At 39.9% G+C, this 15,266-nt stretch overlaps 1 protein-coding gene across 1 annotated transcript; it reads left to right on the top strand.

Moving 5' to 3' along the window:
• Nucleotides 1-4,475: 4,475 nt before the first annotated feature.
• On the top strand, nucleotides 4,476-14,294 carry LOC118396488 (troponin T, fast skeletal muscle isoforms-like; the record flags this gene model as incomplete). Its single annotated transcript, XM_035790729.2, has 11 exons — nucleotides 4,476-4,689; nucleotides 8,197-8,214; nucleotides 9,127-9,145; nucleotides 9,660-9,699; nucleotides 9,817-9,933; nucleotides 10,339-10,416; nucleotides 10,538-10,651; nucleotides 10,839-10,951; nucleotides 11,216-11,306; nucleotides 11,915-11,955; nucleotides 13,990-14,294. Coding segments are annotated over 11 exons (879 nt in total), but the record flags the coding sequence as incomplete, so codon positions are not given.
• Nucleotides 14,295-15,266: the final 972 nt, after the last annotated feature.

The raw sequence follows: 15,266 nt of genomic DNA on the forward strand, positions 1-15,266 counted from the left end.
ATATCATAATAAATAAGATTATATGGACAGGTGGGGACCGGATCCTAGATCATCTCTCCTACTCTGAGACACTCCTACTCTGAGACACTTTGTGGATACGGGCCCTGGTGAGAATCTAATGCACACAAATACACAGCCACAGTAATCTTCCCATTATAGAATACTTCATAAATAAGCTATAATGGGTAGATTACTATGGCTGTGTCTTGTATTTGCGTGAATTAGACCCAATGGTCAGTCCAAATACTATTTTAAAGCTGCTGAAGACCCTGGAAGTTGATTCAGCAAATAATGTAAAGTGTTGAAAAAGTACAGACTGTCCACAGATCCTGTCCTCATTTGACCGGGCCATTGACATACATTATGTTTACAGTATCAATCTGATCTCCCACTCCTGTGGGAAAGGAACAAGTCTACCATCTGATTGCCTCGACTGACATTCCTCTTGGGTTAATTTTGCTTGCCTAATGTGATGGCAAATATAGCAACAGGGGCGTTGGCTGTCCCTCTCCAAACTTGAGCCTCCCTCCCTACCCCACAATTTATCCATTTCCTTATTAAGTGCCGGGTGTAAGACGTCAAGACATCCCCATTGGGGCCTCGCCTCCGACGCTTCCTTGTCCAATAGGGACCTTCCTTGGATCAAGTGTCACTATAACAGAAGGACATAATCAGGGTTGTAATTCTGCAGAACCTTACAGCCAGTCTCGGCCACCAGGGAGCTCACTTCTTCTTTCCGCTATTCTGAGGTAAGAGAGAGAGAGTGAGAGTGGTTGGAAGGAAGAGAGAGTGAGTGGAACAAGAAAAGGAGTGAGTGAGTGAGTGAGTGAGTGAGTGGTGAGTGAGTGAGTGAGTGAGTGAGTGAGTGGTGAGTGAGTGAGTGAGTGAGTGAGTGAGTGAGTGAGTGAGTGAGTGAGTGAGTGAGTGAGTGAGTGAGTGAGTGAGATAGATAGATAGATAGCTTGATAAAGAGCTTCAGATCAAGTGCACTGTTAAGAGCTCAGGGCCCCCCTAGCTGTCTCCTTTCAAGAACAGCTGAATCCACACGTGCAAAACCACTGCCACTGTGTTGGAACACTCAGGCTTTAAAGCAGTCGGCTGCTCCATAGTAATGTTGAGGTCAAGGGTGAAAGGACCCACCAGGGGAATAGGGACAGGTGAAGGGAACATACAGGTTTCTACATAAGCTTCTAGCTTAACTTGATCAAGATTGTGGGTGTCTCTTTGTGCAAGAATATAATTCTTGAAAGCCACTTGGCATGTAAAATGAAGTGTCAACATTTTGTGTCAAGAAATGCTGGTATATGTGTGAAAGTCTGTTCTTGTTGTTCTTGTTAGATTAAGTGCTAAAAGTGACTTGGGTGCTACAAGGTTTCTGGGGGTGAGGCCTGGCTCCAACAGGCTGTCGCAAGCCTGGGATTTAAAAAATGGTCCTCGAAGACATGTAGCTATGTTGTGGAGCTGATCCAATGGTTTAAATCAAAATGGAGGCTAAGATGAGGGAATCTTAGAGATATGCTCCATGTTACCTCAATGTTAGGATTGAGAACAGTCTTGTTAGCACTATACTGGTCTTTTGTGATGTGGTTAACAGATAGCTGGACACATATCTAGTGGACAGAAATGTTTGCGTGTTGTATGTCACAGCAAAGTCAGTGATAGTTTAATAGAGAGAAAGGTGTGACATTCTGTTATTCTGGAGACCTGTGAACTAGGAGAACGTGGTGGCACGTTGAACCTTCCATACTTATAGGCTAAACACATAGACACTCTACTAATGTTACAGGGCCCATTGAGCAATAGCCTGATTTGTGAAATCAACCCAGAAATCTATAGCTATGGTAATATGATTGCATTTTCAAGAATCAACCTTTGACTTTCAGTCTTTCGCATTGTCAAACAGTTTCATGTTCTTTCATTATTCCCTATGTCCCCGTTTTTATTTTTTATCTTTAACAAGTTAATACGACATAATGGAATCATGGAAAAGTGGATGAAATGCCTATGAGAGGGAGATGTCCACATAAGGAAATTAAATGGGAATTACTGACACTATTCCAAGAGAAAGAACCTGATCTGTGCTTTGGAAATCGGATCCTGGACCCATTTCTTAAAGACATTTGCAGCTGTCTGTTTAGGAATAGTTGTAATGTGTGAGTAGGCCTCTAGGGTGACCCAGTTACAGAAGTTATGCTTTACAAATGCAAAGGTGAAGTGTTTTGTGAACATCCTTGTAATGCACGCTAATCAGTTCAAAATGTGTAACTTTGGGGATTTATCAGATAATGATACATTGTCTGACAAGATAATATTAAGTTGCAAAACAAACTAAATCAGAAGCAAAAGGCTAGCCATAGCTTACTAAATTGGTCTAGAAGGGACCGAATCCCTTTAAAATGTTGATAAAGAGTTAGATCGTCATGTTTCTAAAGATGCATGTATTCTAGCACCTATGTTGAGGCATGGAATTTGACCAAGATATTAAGTTAACTTGAAGACCTTAGATTTTGACCTTCACATTGACCTGTGGTCTCGTGGAACATGGGAAGGGAGGGGGTAAAAAGAAAAAGGCCATGAATATTTGCATGGGTACCTTCTCATTTATTGTCTGAGAAGCAGAATTGGCAGCGTATTGAATTTCAGTATATTTTCCTAACACTAATTAGAAAACAGATATTAAAATGTGCAGATTTAGAGCTTGGTAGATTCAAAAGCAATCCCTTTACAAATTCAGCTAATTTTTCTGTACTACAATTTATTCAAAAATGTCGGCAAAATGTTCCCCCATTAGGGTTGGGTTCTGGTAATGGGAGAAGACATTTTACAGTCTGGCATCGATCATAACCCCATGCTATAAATAATGCTAGTGACTTGAGTGTTGCCTCCTTGGCGTCTTAGTGAAAGTGTCTCTCTTTCTTCCCTTGTACCTCAGGTGCAAAGTCCACTGTCACCATGTCTGACACAGAAGAAGTGTAAGTATTTGCAGCATTATTTTGCATCCCCATGATTACCTCATCCAAATTTCATTTTGGTGAGTTGTTTTTGACTGCCTGACTAAACTTGCAATATCTTTTTCTATCCTTTTTCTATCCTTTCACAGCGAGGGTAAGTTACATTATTACTATGTTATTGCCCTGTATCATTATTGTATCTTTGCATGATCATAGTCATTTTAAATGGGTAATTGTTCAATCGTATGCTGAAACATTCTATATGTTTTGTTAACCAATTCCTAACTGATTTCAATCCTCAATGTAGAATAGTTCAACGCAATGGAGAAACCTGGCTGGATTCCTTAGGTTTCAAGTTGTGTTCAAAACTGCCCTCTGTAGCACAACATGTAGAGAAAGCCATGACTTAGTCATGACTTATTGATGAATGGTTTCAGGGGCCAATGTTGATAACAGGCCATTGACTAAATTGAGCATGATGCATTTAAATGAATTAACGCATTCCTTTAAATGATTTTCTAAATGTCAGAGCACATCCATCCACTCGTCTGTTAGCAACAGGTCCCTGCAACTCTCTAGACCATTTACAGTTATACTGTCCTCCTAGTTTGTACACATTCTGTCTGAGTAAAAATGCATATCTCCTCTTTATGGAGGGCTATAAATCAATCCTATTAAACTATCAGGCCTTGAAATGTTTTGTCAGCTCAAAAGTCTTCCCAAGAGACCTGATTTCACAGCACTTTGTGAACTGCCAATTGATCAGCTATGGAGGACTGTATTGTGTATGCATACAACTGATCCCTACTGTACCCATATTTACAGTGTATAATATATATAGTAAATATTATATTATATACTGATATATTGGATGCAGACGGATTATTTTGGTAACACTATTGTTTTACTCCTTTCTTTCTCCAAAATTGTTGTTTATATCCGTGGAGGCGAGGGAGAAGGTAAAAAACAATGACGCGCAGACAATGAAAATGTTCATGTCATCTATACTAATTTGTCAGCTGTGTCGCTCTTGATCCTCAGTGTGCTTGAGGATGTGTGTTCAACTCATTGGATCTTCATGTAGCTCATAGCATGTTGGATACTGCTAATGCTACCACTTCACCTCACTTCATCAGACTTTAACTTGAACATACAATATGGTCATTGCGGAAAATATTTATCTACATAGTAAGAAACTACAGGCTCATGTCAGACTAGATATACCAAATTAGAAGATACCTCGTCGGCAAACAAACCTTCGTAATTGGCAGAAGTGTTTGTATAGTAGAAAAGTAGTAAGGTCAATTTCAGGTCCCTGTATATAGGAAACATCAACACATTGTCCAATATTGCCTCTATTGATCTATTCATTGAACCCTGAACTCTTTCTCCTGCTTGCTATTTTCTCTGCCTCATATAGCGCCACCCGGTGGTTACGCCCATGAACTCGTCTCCTCTTTTAACCTCCATATCTCTTTTCTGTTCTAAATAACTTACCATCTTTCTCATGCTTCCATTCATTAACCTCTCCATTCACCTTCCTCTCCCTGGTTACTCACTGCATGTTGTGTAGCCATAGCAGAAGAAGTAGTTGAAGAGGTAGTTGAAGAGGTAGTAGAAGAAGAAGTGGTAGAGGAAGAGGTAGAAGTGGCCCCAGAGGCAGCCCCAGAACCAGAGGCAGAGCCTGAGCCAGAGCCCGAGCCAGAGGCAGAGCCTGAGCCAGAACCAGAGGCGGAAGGTATGTTGGCATGGGGTATTCTATCATCCTTTGAGATGCAGCAGTGCGCTCCACCTGTTACAGCCAGACAGACCTATGACTAATATAGCTAGGGATGTATTCCAATGTCCATAGTAGCATACCCCTTAGCATCCAATACATTGGACATGTTTTATTATAAGTGGTATGCTAGTGTCGATAATGGGATACATATCCCTAGTGTACTTTCTTGTTCTACATTTACTTGAATGTAGTACCTTCCCTTCATAGCTGGCCAAGACAATGGATGCATCCACTGTATTATTAGTTGTATGTTATTAGCTATATGTTCTCATTTAGACTGTGCTAATAAATATGCCCATTTCCCTGTTCCGTTCCGGCTGCTTTTAGGCCTAGGACAAATTGCTTCCTCATTGCTACACAAAAAATGCTGGATTAAAAACAACCTAAGAACCAGCGCTGGGTAAATATTGGACAGAACACACAATGGGTTATTTTGACCCGAGCCAGTTGGGTTGCGTGAATAACTCAACATGTTGGGTTGTAGTTATCCAAATAAGGGTTAATTTAACCATCAGTTGGGTATTTTTTTAAACTTTCACGCTGGGGTGACCTAGCAGCTGTGTCTTATTGTATGTAATCCTTAAATTATTTTCTGGAGGTGTGGCTTATTATGGCCGTGAATATTCAGATAGCTCTTATTGGTCACCCGTGAGAGTACATCTCATTCCTGTTCATCGTGTCAATGTTCAACCTTAACATGTGATAACTATACAACAGAACAGATTAACAGGAATTACTTTTACTCTCATGGTTGGCAAAAAAAAGCTGTAAGCCACGCCCCTACTGAAGTACGCTTCTAAACCCTTCTGACCCACTGGGTCATACAGTGCCTTCAGAAAGTATACACACCACTCAACTTTTTCCAGATTTTGTTGTGTTACTGCCTGAATTTAAAATGGACTAAATTGAGATTTTTTTGTCATTGGCCTAGACACAATACCCCATAATTCAAAGTGTAATTGTGTTTTTCAAAAAAATTCTAAAGTAATATAAAATGAAAAGCTGAAATGTCAATTAGTATTCAACCCCTTTGTTAGGGCAAGCCTAAATAAGTTCAGGAGTAACAATTTGCTTAACAAGTCGCATAATATGGACTCACTCTGTGTGCAATAATAGTGTTTAACATTATTTTTGAGTGGCTACCTCATCTCTGTACCCCACACATACAATTATCTGTAAGGTCCCTCAGTCAAGCAGTGGTTTTCAAACACAGATTCAACTACAAAGACCACGGAGGTTTTCCAATGGCTTGCAAAGAAGTGTACCTATTGGTAAATGTGTAAAAAATGTAAAAAGCAGACATTGGTTATCCTTTTGAGCATTGTGAAGAGGTTAATTATACGTTGGATGGTGTATCAATACACCCAGCCACTACAAAGATAAAGACGTCCTTGCTATTTCAGTTGCCTGAGAGGAAGGAAACCTTTCAGGGATTTCACCATGAGGTCAATGATGACTAAAATAGTTACAGAGTTTAATGGCTGTGATAGGAGAAGACTGAGGATGGATCAACAACATTGTAGTTACTCCACAATACTAACCTAATTGACAGAGTGAAAAGAAGGAAGCCAGTACGGAATAAATGTTTTCCAAAACAGGCATACAGTTCGCACTAAATTAATACTGCAAAATATGTAGCAAAGCAATTACCTTTTTGCCCTGAATGCAAAGTTATTTGTTTGGGACAAATCCAATACAACCCATTACCGAGTACCACTATCCATATTTTCAAGCATGGTTGTAGCTGCATCATGTTTTGGGTATGCTTATAATTGTTAAGGACTGAGGAGTTTTTCAGGATAAAAAGAAACGGGACGGAGCTAAGCACAGGCAAAATCCTAGAGGAAAACCTGGTTCAGTCTGCTTTCCACCAGACACTGGAAGATTAATTCAGCAGGACACTAAACTAAAACACAAGGTCAAATCTACAATGGAGTTGTTTTTCCAAGAAGACAGTGAATGTTTCTGAATTAACATCAACTTAATTCATTTTGAATTCAGGCTGTAACACAAAATGTGGAATAAGTCACAGGGTTTGAATACTTTCTGAAGGCATTGTCTCTCAATAACCCAGCACCAATAACTCAGAAACAACAATCCAACTTTGCTCTTTTTAAAGAAAACAGCAAAACTCAGTGACCAAATGCCTGCAACCAAGCAGTTGGGTCAACCAAACAACCCAGCATTTTTTGAGTATATAGAATAGAATAGATGCATTAGACTTCCAACTATAAGCTATAATAAGTCAACATCAGTGTATCAAAATATAGTGGATATCCTGCACTGTAGATGCACTCTGAACATGTGTTTGTTGTGGCAGTCCCTTCTTAAAGTTAGAATCCGTAGTTGCTACATTTTTTGGAGGTATAAATTAATGATATACACTGAGTGTACAAAACATTAAGAACACCTGCTCTTTCCATTACAGACTGACCAGGTGAATCCAGGTGAAAGCTATGGTCTCTTATTGATGTCACTTGTTAAATCCACTTCAATTTGTGTAGATGAAAGGGAGGAGACAGGTTAAAAAAGGATTTCTAAGCCTTGAGACAATTGAGATATGGATTGTGTATGTGTGCCATTCAGAGGGTGAATCGGCAAGAGAGAATATTTAAGTGCCTTTGAAAGGGGTATGGTAGTAGGTGCCAGATGCACTGGTTTGTGTTAAGAACTGCAAGGCTGCTGGGTTTTTCACTCTCAACACTTTCCCTTGTATATCAAGAATGGTCCACCACCCAAAGGACATCCAGCCAACTTGACACAACCATGGGAAGCATTGGAATCAACATGGGCCAGCATTGGAATCAAAATGGGCCAGCATCCCTGTGGAACGCTTTTGACGTTATGTCAAAAGGTGTTCCTTATTTTTTGTATACTCAGTGTATACCCATTGATTCTTGAAGAATATAACTCATAAATGCCTCGTGAGCTTAGTTCGACTGTTGTACCTCATCAGAACCAAAAATATTAGCTTGTTTTACTCCAATGTGTGTAAACAATGTAAATGTAAAGAGACGGTATAGCGTCAAAACATGGTTGAAACTGTCATTGTTATACCATGGATGGTCAGTCGTTGCATCAATAGCGCTGTCTATGAATCTGAGAGTGGTTACAGTTATCCAGGGTCATCCCTCAGCTTTTACCGAAACAGAGGCCGTGTGGCGCTTTGTTTTAGTTTCGACTAAGGATTCTAGTTTTAAACTGAATGATACTTTGAGGCGCTTTTGTGTGAGACACGTTTACAAATTCATTATTGTACTTCCACAAACTGCTGAAGTGTCACACACAAGTAAATCGTAGTGCGCAGCCCGACAAAAGTATCATTTCCATTTGAAATATTAAAATGAGATGACGCAAATGCCGAAGCTTAGCTAGAGTCTGCAGCCTATGGCTTACTAGTCAGCCCTTGTTGCCATTGCTAACGCTGTTTATTTTGCTTTCATTTTCATTGCTTGCTGCATGCAGAGGTCGTTGAAGAGGAAGGTATGTTGATTAAAGATGAATTATCTGTGTCACGCTGGTTGGTATATAGGAATGCGTATGTATATATTGTCCATGTCCCAGGTCTGAGGTCTCGCTGTATTGGGGGAATGTCTGCTCTGTCATAACTGCTTGTCAGATCTAGAATTACTGTGAAATTGGCTGACTGGTAGCACAAAGAAAAACTACACATCAGTTAAATCAACAACAACAAAAATTAAATGGTGTATTTTGGGAAAGAAATAAGAAAAAGGATGGAAGAATATGAAATGCTAACATTTGCTTAACCACGCAGTGACCTCACTGTTCAACCCTCCCTGCTATGCCCACTCACGATTAGCACTGCATGTACCAAACCCATAACAAGAGAAAGAACATGCTCTTCTAACAATGAAATCTGTGTTGTCTTGCTTGTGAAAATGGTGTGCGGGTCAAACGACAAACATGACACAGTTAGAACGTTTCTCTTTTAAAGTTAAACACTTTGCTTGTCTTTCAGCAGTAATATTTTTCATTTGAATATTTTCCTGTAATATAAGTAGACGTCAATTATTCTAAAATAAGATCACACTTTAGAAATAAATCAAGCACACATTACACATGTCCATATTATTCAATTGTGTGTGCAAAGCTGTTTATGTCATATCTGAGATTTGGATTTTTCTTTTGGTGGTTATTTCTCTGCTGATTTTCATAGCACTAACAAACACCCACCCCCTCAAATTGAAAGCCAGGCATTTTTGGAATATCTACCGCAGATTTTTTTCTCTCCATTTAATATAGAAACAAATCAAATATTCATTCAAGTAATGCCTGAATCTTTTTTTGCCTGATAATTACTAATTTGCTTTATGCTGATTTGTACATATCTAACCCAATAACATGTACTTGTCCTCTTCATTTCTTAATATACAGCCCAAAAGCCACAGTTCAAGTAAGTCATCATTTCATGTAACCCCTCATTTGTTGGTACACATTTCTAGATGTGTATGATTACTACACAGAAATGGCTGCCTTCATATTTCCATTTCCATTTCAATCTCTCATAAAACAAAATACTACATTCTTAACTGTGGTAGTCAAAACCTTCAGCTGCCTTATTCTATATAGGCCTAACGCAACAAATATGAATTTTTCTTTCTTTTTTTTAGATATATATTTTGTTATTATTTCATTGTCCTTATTTCAGGTCAACATCACATCAATTTCTAAACATGTAGATATATTTCATTACAAACAAGATGACATTAAACATAACAAAAGCAAACAGAAAACAAAACAGTGACGGTAAAAAATTTAAAAATTAAATAACTGAAATTCAATTTCAGTTCTCTGCTGTCTTACAGTGTTGCATTACCCCTAACATTATGCCTTTTTTATTACGTTATTTGTTTTTTATTATTTTACTACCCATAGATTCACTGTATTTTTATATTGACACTTCTCAGGGTACCAAAGATTCCTGATGGCGATAAAGTGGACTTTGACGTAAGTGGCCCTGCACACATCATGACCATCTGGAGACAGCTGGCCGGATAATACCAGGGCTAATGTCAGAGTTGACGACATGTACTTAACACATGGCTCTACTTCCTAACCTTACAGGACATTCAGAAAAAGCGTCAGAACAAGGATCTTATTGAGCTGCAGGCCCTGATAGATGCTCACTTTGAGCACAGAAAGAAGGAGGAGGAAGAGCTCATCGCCCTCAAAGAAAGAATTGTGAGTAAGAATGCGTAAATGACATCACTCTGCATACACATGGGTCAAATTTGAAAATGAATACAAGGTCCTAAATAAAGTCAAGGTTTTCTTATTGGACAAGTTCAGGTAGTTCACTCCTGCTTGCTTACATTTAGTTCCTGGTGAATACAACCATGACAAAATGATAAGACACTGCAATGCCCACTGGTGACCAAAGGTAATACAACCATGACAAAATGATAAGACACTGCAGTGCCCACTGGTGACCAAAAGTAATACAACCATGACAAAATGATAAGACACTGCAATGCCCACTGGTGACCAAAGGTAATACAACCATGACAAAATGATAAGACACTGCAATGTCCACTGGTGACCAAAGGTAATACAACCAACCATGTGTATCTGTGTGTCCGTCTGCAGGAGAAGCGTAGGGCTGAGAGGGCCGAGCAGAACAGGATCCGTAGCGAGAAGGAGAAGGAGCGCGCGGCGAGACGTGAGGTTTGTGTCCTCCGCAAGTTCCACCATCGACCCCTCCGGGCTTTCTTCAACGATCGGCGTTCTGTCAACATGGGACTGACAACTACAACACACTAACTCTGTGTTGTGATCTCTAATACAGGAGGAGAGGCTGAAGAGGGAGGAAGCAGATGCCAAGAAGAAGGCTGATGAGGACGCAAAGAAGAAGTCTGCCCTGTCCAGCATGGGCTCCAACTACAGCAGCCATCTGCAGAAGGTGACCTTAGCGACCAGCCAGTCTTCACAGAACCATAACGTTATGAATAGAAAAAAATATCACTTACTTGTATACAACATGTAATTCAGAAGGAAAAAACAACAGAAAAACGAAACAATGAGTTGTGTGTTTACATGTGTGACCGATGGACTTGCCCCTTGTAACCACTGCCATTCACTTGTAACAGGCTGACTCAAAGAGAGGTGGGAAAAAGGAAACTGAGAGAGAGAAGAAGAAGAAGATCCTGGCAGGCAGACGCAAGGCCCTGAACATCGACCATCTGAATGAAGAGAAACTGAAGTAAGAAGCAGTTCAAGTAACAGACTTGGGCTTTATGTACAGTACATTGTGTGTGGTGGTTTGTTTTGGCGAGGAGAATCAGGCCTACAGCAGGAAAAGTCAGGTACAAGTACAATAGCTTTTGCAACTGTCTCTCGTTACCTGAAATTAATGCACTTTAAGAACAACCTTCAGCCAATCAGAATCAAGTATTCAACCTCAGTGTAAATATGGAATCTCCACAGAGAGTTTGAACTCAGAGTCATCTTGCTTGCTCTGCTCTAGGGAGAAGGCAAAGGAGCTGCATGAATGGATGCAGACACTGGAGTCTGAGAAGTTTGACCACATCGAGAGGCTGAAGAGGCAGAAGTATGAGGTATGTATCCGATGTCCTGGTTAAAGAAAAGAGAAATATACTACAAGTTATCCCAGTGATACATACATACATACATACATACATACATACATACATACATACATACATACATACATACATACATACATACATACATACATACATACATACATACATACATACAGCAATATGCACATCAAAAAGAATTGTGGACTGTTGAAGTTATGATATATTTTAAAGACATTAAATTAAATTATGTAATCTTTTAATTTTACTCGCTCTAATCAAGAGCTCAGCTGATAATATGACTGTCTCCATTCTTCGAGCATATGTCTTTGTACACGACCGCATTCCCCCGTGGCAGTATGGACGGTACTGTTATTGACCGTGACCTGATAAAACGTCTAGCTCAGTCACCACATGATCAGTTTTTTTCCTTAGGTTTTTACAGACATGGGTCATGTAAGACACCCTGTAAGATCTTTTTTAGATAATCTTGAAAAAGTCCAAGTCTTACCCGGGTAAAATCAAGGGTGACAACGGGCCACCAAGTCTCACCATCCGCTTGGTGGCCTCAGCCACACGGCCTCTCAGATATGAACACAACTCTGCTTTGATATCTCCTCCAGGTCACAACCCTGCGTAAGAGAGTGGAGGAGCTGAGTAAATTGTAAGTAGAGCTGGACAGTTGTCACAGCTCATGGGGGCTCTGCCGCGCCACTGCGGTGCATGGTCTGAAACTTAATGAGAAAGTTGCATGTGAAACTTAACACAGAGGCGACTGAAACAGAGCAGACGGTTCCACAGTGGGTCGAGAAGACAAGAGAAGACAACAAATTAAATCTGAATGAATATTGATTATATTCCACCCATTCGGGTTGAACACGCCATGTTACAGACAGGTTATGACACATGGCATACTGTACCATGTCATTCCGAAACATTCCAGAGGTATTAGAGTGTGTCTATGTGCAAGCGATAGACTGAGCTGAGACCCAATCATAGACCCATAGGGAACTGCTGAGCTAAAAGCCAGTCACTGGTCAATTCTGAAGAAATGGTGTGATTCGCAGGTAAGTGATTCTGTCTGGATTTCATTCCCACTGAAAGAAAGTGACAGAAACTCAGTAGTGGTAGTGTCTGGCTAATCGTTTCTAACATGTCCTCCTCCCCTCAACTCTCTATCCTTGGCAATTTGGGGAGTCAATACTGACACACACACGCAGTCAGTCAACCAGTCTGTCTCCTGTAAAATGCGCTGTTAAATGTGCCATTTCCAGGTCATCACTCCCAGGAACCGCATTGACGTGTTACAGAAACAGTAAGTAATGTAGCTTCCACCCCTATATCTTTCTGCCAAAACTGTACAGGACAGTTTGTCAGTTTATGGCTGAAAACATTACAGTTTAGAATCCACCAATGAGATTAAATGATATTGAGTTAATCTCTCCCTTCACTATCTGACAGAAGAAACCAGTTTGCTATAGAACAAGATTGACATTCATGTTAATGTATTGGCAAACATTGCCAGCCATTCATTCTGAATTTGCTATGACATTACTTATTTAGTACTCTTGGCCCTTTGGACATAAAAACTCTTATACCTTTGGCAAAACACATATACAGTAGACACTGACAATCCAAATAACAAAGGATGTAGACCTACAACCAGGTTCAACAAAGAAAGCCAAGTTCCCGTGCATCACGTTCCTGAGCTGTAATGTAAGTAATGTTGGACTCCATTCAAGTTGTAGAAACATCTCTAGGATGATCAATGGTAACAGGATGCACCAGAGCTCAATTTAGAGTCTCATAGCAAAGGGTCTGAATACTTATGTAAATTAGGTATTTCTGTTTTAGATTTTGTATAGATTTTCGCTTTGTCATTATGGGGTATTGTATGTAGCTTGATGAGGAAAACATGTATTTAATACATTTTCAAATAAGGCTGTAAAATAACAAAATGTGGAAATAGTCAAGGGATCGGAATAATTTCCAAATGTACTGTATAAGGCTCTGGTTCTCTTTAATTCATGTGTTTACGTTGTGGGTATTGTCACATTGTCAAATGTTTCAAAAGCAAAGAAAATATATGAAAGCATCAAATCTGATCCTGAGGTAACTTTACATTTCTTCATTGTGAAGTCAATGAAATGCCTGTCCAATTACTAAATAGTGTGCTTTGGACTGCTGTTTCTTTGCTCTCTCAGTGTCGCATTCTAATTTCTTGAAGCTATCATGTGTATTACTGCCACCAAGGACCGGCTGTTAGCCTGATAGCTATAGGATGCAAAAAGAGATAATTTCCTCCATAAGGACAGAAAATACTCCATGAATCCTCACGAGCACAGTAGGATAGAACACACAGGTCAGTGAGAGAATCATGTTATATTTCCTTTGCTTTCATTCATTCCATCATCACCTCCATTCCATGGTAAGTGCTGCATGGTGTGTCGAAAAGGATAAGCATGACAACTCCATGACTTGTTTTGAGTGGTCTTTTGTTATTGATGATTGTTAGTTAGACCGATATTAACATTAGAACAGCATAACTCACACATTTGCATCCATATCTAAAGTCATTTGGAAGTAAATTCAGTAACTTAAAGTCAATGTAAGTCTTTATTTATAGATGAACATGTGCATTGATTGTCTCTTCATGGGATGTCTCACTCTGTTTCTCTGTCTTTGTGACGTTTTACAGCTCCAAGAAGGGTAAAACGGTTCGCAGAAAGTAAACGGTACCGTTCTGCTGCTTGGAGCCCAGACTGCCACCGTACTACCGGACACGAGCATAATGCAGCAACAACAACACACACTTACGCTAAGATGATGGCTCGGACACGACTAACACTATGTCTTAATGTTTGCATATTCACAAAAGATGTGCTACGGTCTACAGACGTAGAACGGAGCCATTAGCTGCTGTTGTAGGAATTATCCCTCACGCTTTCTCTCCCTGGACTGTTTGGTTCTCAGTATTTTTGTAAATAAAGTGTGACTCTTCAACCTTGTCTGTAGATCTGTTATTAACCAAACCCTCCAAAAAATATATATATTTCTTGCAGTGTAATCTTGAAGCATTGTTCATATGAATAACTATATCCACTCTGATAAGAGGCATAATGTTGTTGTGTTTGCAAAAATAGACCAAGATTAGCTTGTGGAATGATTTATGCCTATGTTAGAGCAGAATAATTATTGCATGATAATTAAGGTTTCTTCAACATACCATTCCATCAAACACTGAATATCAGAGTCATCCAAATGAGGTGTTCTGTCCCATTTTGAGGAAAAATGTAAGCATTTGAATTGCCATCACAATTAGATTGAGTTAGATTGTAACCTAGACTGAAATGTTCTGATGTGCAACAGACAGTAACGTAAGTGGTTCTCTACAGTAGCGTAGCACAGCCATTCCAAACCTTTTCCGTTGCGGGGGACAACCAAATCACTATCAAAATCTCTTGGACCACCATTTGTGCCACGCCTGCTCCTGCTCTCTCTCCCTGGTGCCAGGCTGCTCAGCCTCACGCACTCCTGCCACCATCATTATGCACACCTGCTTCCCTCGTCACGCACAACAGCGACTCATTGCACTCACCTGGACTCAATCACTTATGTTATTTCCTCCGCTATATCTGTCTGTCTCCCAAGCTCTATTCCCCACTTCAGCTTTAATTGTCGTATGTCTTTGTATTACCCGGTTCTGACGCTGTTCCTGTCCTGTTCCATGTCTGTGCCGAATTAAATGTTCAACTCTCCGTACCTGCTTCTCATCATCAGCGTTGGTTCTTACAATTTTCAGAATGGTCGTGTGGGCGTTAGGAAACAAATTTGAAGATATTGATGTAATAAACAGCCCTAATTAGCTGATAGGATGGTCTAGAGTACACACCCTTACTCAGATGAACAGTCATTGGTCTATTGTAATCTATTCACATTGTGACGTCATGATGTGGGCCAAAAATTCCATCCGAC

This window comes from Oncorhynchus keta, chromosome 17 (assembly GCF_023373465.1).
Source record: "Oncorhynchus keta strain PuntledgeMale-10-30-2019 chromosome 17, Oket_V2, whole genome shotgun sequence".
Classification (NCBI taxonomy): domain Eukaryota; kingdom Metazoa; phylum Chordata; class Actinopteri; order Salmoniformes; family Salmonidae; genus Oncorhynchus; species Oncorhynchus keta.